The sequence below is a fragment of the Zerene cesonia genome, chromosome 3, assembly GCF_012273895.1.
Source record: "Zerene cesonia ecotype Mississippi chromosome 3, Zerene_cesonia_1.1, whole genome shotgun sequence".
Classification (NCBI taxonomy): Eukaryota; Metazoa; Arthropoda; class Insecta; order Lepidoptera; family Pieridae; genus Zerene; species Zerene cesonia.
The window spans coordinates 5,020,043-5,027,057 of NC_052104.1; the positions used below are offsets into that span (position 1 = coordinate 5,020,043).

The window sequence follows — 7,015 nt, forward strand, 5'->3', positions numbered from 1 at the left end:
AAGCTGCAACTTCACTAATAATGGCTATAGATAACGTCTAAGTACTTAGCTATGTATCATTTAATATTATGCTATTAAGAAGGTATAACATTGACTAGACTTTCAACGCAGCAATCAATTAAATCATTTACAGTAAATATGAAATGGGAATTGCAAAATAAAACAAATATGATTTATGGCATTTCAATTTAATTGTTTCATTTTCCATCTGAAAAAATAGATAATATTAAATATAGCTACCTAAATTTTAAACAAAACGCATGTTAAATGCAAATATACCTGAATCACTGTCAGATTCTCTTCCACGACCATGAACTCCTGTAGGTATTCCTGTAAATCAGAAACATTATAGAAAGATGAGGAAGTTGTGATTAATTTTTAGTTTTATAGCATTGAAATGCTTTATAAATGAGAAATTTTTGTAGGTAATTGTGTATTTTTGGGGTGTCCATTAGGCACATAAAACCGAAAGAGTAGAAAAAAATTCGATTGCTGAGGTGGTATCTAAGTGTTATTGGAAATTAGTGCTGTGGCCAGTTACGAAATTAGCGCCATATTCTTATATGATATAGGTATTTATAATGTATTATCATAAAACTAACCTATATCTATAGGCAATTAATATCAGTATAGATAATATTTAAGTATTTGATGCCACCCTCGGCCCTCATTTAATATATAAGGCTTCAAGGTTTCAAGGTGCCCCGTTTAATTTATTTTACTGAAATTACTACTGGTGAAATATTTCTCTAACTTTGTAAAAGCCAAATTAATTGCATTAAAGAAAAGTTAATTCATAAGATAATTCCGTACAGGTTTTATTTTAAACATACATCCTGTACACCACTGTTTAAAGATACATGTTATGTAATTGCAATAAATTTTTAACCGACAGCCAAAATACGGAGGGATATGTTTTTCGAGTAAATGTATGTATATACTGCCGAATTTATGAATGTGTGGTGTCAAAACATTCGTCTTAGACGTGAGAGTGACCTTGGGACCTACATCAAAATTAAAAGGCGTTTGTTCTTGACATTAGGTTGTTGTAGCCTGACTAGACTAGACTGACAAGACTGAAGAAAGTTCATTACACATATGTCGTGTTATACGTGTAGACATCTCTTGCTAAATGTACATCTTCGTGTAGGTAACATTAGGCCGCGACTAGGATACAATTTTATACAAGTTACGAATCTTCTTAGTGGGAATTTATTAGGATGTCTTCTGGAATGCTTCTGTACTTTCGTAGTTACTACCCATAGATGTGGGTTAATTTTGTTGGGAAAACGCTTACACTACACACATGAGTGAATACTCACGTTCTGGTTCAAATTCTTCGGGATTTATACCCTTAGTGCTTCGGTGCGCTCTATCTTCCGAGTCTATAAAAAATACAAGAGTACAATATTTCTTATTTATTTACCAATCATAATAAAGATAACATTCGAACGTTTTATGCAATTCTTGTTCATGTTTCTGTTATCCTTAAGTAGGTATATTGCAATGTATATAGATGAATTTAGGTATAAACACTCACCAGAACTCGCAGCCACATCATCATTTTCATCTGATTCGTTAACTAATTTCTCGTCTTTGTCAGCTTCTTTATTGTCATCAGATTCAACTGAAGTGTACTCGGCCCTTATTGATATTTGGGAGTTGTTAAGTTTTTTTCCAAATTTTCTCAAACTGCCTGCTCTTGGACCTTAAATTATAATAAAACTCGAATAATTAATGTATTTTCTTAGGTTTTTCTGTATGCAAGAGCAGGTAATATAACATTACCTTTAAATTCGCGTATTCGTAATGAAGGATTGCCATTTGCCCTTGGAACAATATCAAGTCCTAATTTTATGTTAACTGAAATTTTAAAAATCCATTTTCTGTTTATCCTTCTAAGTAAGTAGATAATAAATAGGTTGCATGTTGATTATTGGTCAAACTAGAGATATAGGTAGGTAGCTAACCTAACTGAAAAGTTTTTTTTTTTTTGATTACATAATGAAAAGAGAAGGCGATACACTTGATGGGAGGCGATCGAATGTGTTCGCGATACAACGGGCTACAAATAAATTACTGGTCTTTAACAAATACGTACAATGTCTTCATGGAGGTGCCCATGTAGTAATTTGCAAACTCTAAACCTGAAAAGTTGTTCCACAAAAGCGCTTTTCTAGACAAAAATACCGCGAGAAACAAATGTCGAGCGCCATAGACTCAGGTGAAAAAAAACAAAAAAACCTACCACCTTGTATGTACTCACCAGTTCTACCTTCTTTCCCTTCGCCTAAAGTCATGAGCCACAGCCAAAATACCTGAAAATAAAATAGAATTGTATTTTAGGATTATTGCTACGTGTTATAAAATATAAACTATATTTCCCACCGTAAAAATTATACATATTTCAAATACATTTCTTCTTAATAAAAACATGATGAAAAAATATGCCCGCGTTTACCGTTTATAAGCATTTGCGTAACTTTTCGGTTTGATTTTAATTTAAAGCAATCACTTTTATTGCTTCAGTTTTGAATACGAATTTATATTACATATAAAGTTTATAAACAACGCTAGGCAGTAAGAGGAGTACTGTACTCTGATATGAATATTGAAAAAATTACGCTACTTTGAGATATTGTGAGTCACATAGGTAATATTGTGATTGTGAGTGATATCTTTATAGCATGATGATAAATAAGACAATATAAATAGCACAATCTGGATGGATGAGGGATGGCTTGATGTTCTTGAGGGAGGTTACCTACTTAAAACAACAATAATTATTTTTATTTTAAACAGTTGGTAGTACGTATATATAATAAAATGTAGTATAGATACATACCTAAAACTACCTAGTTACATACTTGGTACTTCTTACTTAATATATAACTGATCCTACATATTTAAGGTGTGCAATTTATTACTTATTATATATCCTTATTTAAAAATTAAAAGATAATTTTCAGGATATTAAATCAAGAACAAAATATTTACAAAATAATGGAAACATGACTTTGTAAAAAGAATTTACATACAAATAATACACTCCTAAGTATGTATTTCCTATAGTTACAACAGAAGCATTGTTGTTTCCTCGAATACTACCTAATCGCTTCTTACATTTATAAGAATCCATGTGTAGAGCCAGGAGATAAAGCCGAGATTCTGAAATTGCGGTTTAACGACTGAGGGTTGCAAGTGGTTCCACAAGGTACGGGCCTCAGAGGGATTTAGTTACGTTCTCTGAAAAATAAATGTGCAGCTCGTTTCTTATATTTTTCTTACCTCGCAGCTGAAAGATGTAACAAGGTGGGTATTAAGATTACTTTAGAAATAGCAAAGTGTTAGGTAAATGATTATTGATGAAAAGCGTTTTGTACGCAATCAGTCTTGTCTACTTAATACTTATTAGTAATAGATTTTAGTAATAAACAATACTCAATAGTTAGAAGGTACCTTCTTACTATATCGTAAAATAATTCTAATTCGGCAATCAGTTAAAGTATTATGTTATCTGCGGCAATATTTAGAAATTACAATATCCTGGGTTTATGTTATTTTGACTATAAATTTGTGAAAGTTAGGTTGTGGCTCGATTCGTTTAAAATGTAGTGATAACTTTATAACAATCTATATACATAACAAGACAATTCAAATCGAGTCTGCAAATTAAATAGTCTTACTAAAAACTGATAGGGGGCGATTAAAGAAAGTAACAGAAACGATAAAACATTTTTTGAAATTGTTTTTCGTCTGTCTGGTACGTTATAACTACGAAACTACACAACGGATTTAACGCGGCTTTCACAGGTGGATTACGTATAGTTAGAAGCGTTATCAAAACGTTGTTTCGTCAAATTTGGTTTAAAGAAAAGAAGTTATAGTCAATTGAAAATTTAATTCAAGCGCAATAGACCACCTACATTTTAACTATAAGAGATATAAAAACTGTGCCATTACAAAAATTGTTAAACCTGATGAGCATTTTCTGCTGAGAATAAAAATTTGACGATCTGGAACACCTGAAACGGAATTCCAATAGCCGAGTTACACTATAACATGTATAGGAATGAGGTCTTAGCAAATATCTGTCTGATGGGCATTCTCTGTCGACTTATAGTAATCAACGATATCTGCGAAAAATCCGGGAAGGAAAGTAGTTTCTAGCACCCGCTACTTAGTTCATAAAACAAAGTATAAAACAGTTAGACCACGTGGACATAGTTGCGGCAAAATCTAGTAAATTGCCTTATCAATAAATAAATGTTTCCAGTCGACTGGAAATATTTCTGTTCTCTACTTATAAATAGAATAACTGTCTGATTCATGGTAATTTATAGGCACCAACTAATTTATTGTGTATTAACTTAGAACTGAAAATTTTCGATATATTTTTTATTAAGGAGGAAATAGTTTCCAATGCTTCACAGAAAGAAGAAAGCTTGAAAAAAAAAATTTCTAGGTATATTTTGGCAAAATTAAGGCAGGTAAATAATAATTGATCGATACTTAAGTTCGACTAATCGCAATAAAAAAAAATTAAATTAGCATTTGTAAATGTCATATTTTTTGTCGGAATTGTTTGGTTCGACAAATTAGGCAAAACTTTTTGGCATGTAATTTGTCACACTAATAGTATTAATTTCATAATAGAAACATTAAATTTGTTGTTTTTTCGATACTATTATGAAAAAAAAAGAAAACACAGGAAAACATTAACAAAAATGTTTGGCTTATTCGTTACAAGAAAAACATAACTAAAATATCAGCACCTTTTCATTGTAAACAATAGAAAAGAAAAATCAATCAAATATCTTAAATACAACCAAGTTTATACTTCATCATAGGTACTTATATAGATAAGTACAAAATCACATTATTTACTCATTACAAACAATTATTATAGTTTTACTTACTTGATTGCAATTTAAATAAAAATTTTTATTTAAAGAAATCCAAAAAAGCACTTATTAATAAGGGAGTTGTAGGAATTTTTTTTCTGGCTAGCAACAATAGTTACAGATATTAAATTTAGTTAGAACAAAAAAGAATAAAGTTAGAGCAAAATGATTTACTGTATATAGAATTTTATTTTTATGGATTATATGTTTGCTAAAACTGAATTCTTTATATTTGCAATAGTTTTTTCACTAAGCCAAACTGCGTTTTCCAGTATGGTCCATATTTATCTGCAAGGGATAACCCTAAATGGATTGCAGGCAAACATGAAATGTTATGATCAGATGTCTTTATTAAATGATAAGTGTTTGTGTATTTCCTATGGTTCCTATGGTATTTATTATGTTATAGAGTTCTGCCTTGCGCATATATGTGTCAAATGGTACTTGTTTGCCATGTAACTCTATCATTGTTTTTCTAGAATCATATCTTGTAATGGTTTGTTCAAATAGTTTCTTATAACAATTTTGGTCCATAACAATAACACTTTGTAGTTCAGCTTAGGTAATGCAATCTCAACTAGCCATTTTTTGAAGCTGGTGCCTGATGCTGAAGAGCAACATATAACTATATAACTTACTAGCTGCACCCGGCAAACGGTGTTCTGCCTTACTCTTATCATTTAGAGGTATGAAAAATAGATGTTGGCCTCTCTGGCATTCTCATAGATACCATATAAGCACAAAAAATTTCATCAAAATCAAGCTGTTTCGGAGGAGTATGGCAACAAAAACTGTGACACGAGAATTTTATATTTTAGATATCCAACTTGTGAAACCATTCAAAAACATACATCTGGAAGATTCAATATTCGAGTTGCTAGATACATTGTCTTTAAGCCACGGTTTTACAAATTGTATTCTATCATCAATACGTCTTTCACCTACATAGTATAACTGTCTCTTTTGTATATGTCTGTATTTTCTAGCTTTAGACAAGTAATTATATCTTTCAAAGTGTTCAAGTTCAAGTGTTCTTTGGATTTTCTAAAAGCATTAACCTCCTGTCCATAAGTTTGTTTAATGTATAGCCCATTATTTCATGCCCACTGCTGGCTACTTAATGGTTCAATACATTTAGTCTTATAAATATTAGTATATGCAGGATATATTATTGAATACAGTTAATTGATTATTTAAAAACACTTCACTTATTGATTTCACTATTGACTTGGGAAAGTTATGGCGCTAGATGACTTGCAGCTTTGTCTTTTTCCTGGAATTAGTACTGCTTTGACATAACCCCCAAAAATATTAATATCATAAAGTGACTAACGCGATAGAAACAATACTTTACACGATAAAACTAATGTTTACCTATTAATTTGGTTTCGTAGATTTCTGACACAAGGACTATCTAACATTTGATTCTTAAATAATATCATTCGTTTCTGAGTATGTTTTGATGAATCTGATTTATTGAATGGATTGAATGTGTCTACTTTTTAAATAAATGAGTACTTGTAAACAAACATTTGCAATCGCGCAAAAATTTCTATTTTCTAATGTCAAATTTTTGATGGAAGATTTCATCAAACTGTCAAATACGACAAGTGTCAAATGATTAAATTTTTTGTTTATGGCGATTTTGCTGATATACTTAATTGTTTTCGAATATTTAGTTGTGTAAGTAGGTACACAACAGCAAATGTACAAAATTATTTCACAATATTAATAATAAGCCTACATTCGTCCCCTATACAGAAAAACAGGCTTCTCATGAGGGCTACGGACGAATTATAACCAGCTCCCATGGCCCCTTCACCAAAGACGCTTCACGGAATACAGTGAGGTTTTGGTCGGTAGAAATCCGACATAATATATATATATATATATCATATATATGCCGACATATGTATATGTTGGCATATATAATGCCCATTTCCTCGTGATGTTTTCACATGGTTTTCTGTCTTTACTTTGGCATAGAATAGGGATAGACAAGCAGTACAACAGCGTAAGCAGTATAGCATACTCTTCTCTTCCTGTATATAAGCTTTTTGTTGTTAGCGTCTCTAGCCATTGACGGCACATAATTATCGTTGAAAAAAAAA

General features: G+C 31.2%; 1 protein-coding gene across 1 annotated transcript in view; it reads right to left on the reverse strand.

Moving 5' to 3' along the window:
• Positions 1 to 247: 247 nt before the first annotated feature.
• LOC119839217 (luciferin 4-monooxygenase-like) overlaps positions 248 to 7,015 on the reverse strand; it is a 37,792-nt gene continuing 31,024 nt past the window's right edge. Inside the window, 6 exon segments of the mRNA XM_038365439.1 lie at positions 248 to 330; positions 1,323 to 1,385; positions 1,541 to 1,644; positions 2,081 to 2,147; positions 2,267 to 2,318; positions 3,289 to 3,295. Of these exon segments, the coding sequence (XP_038221367.1) occupies positions 248 to 330; positions 1,323 to 1,385; positions 1,541 to 1,644; positions 2,081 to 2,147; positions 2,267 to 2,318; positions 3,289 to 3,295 (376 nt within the window).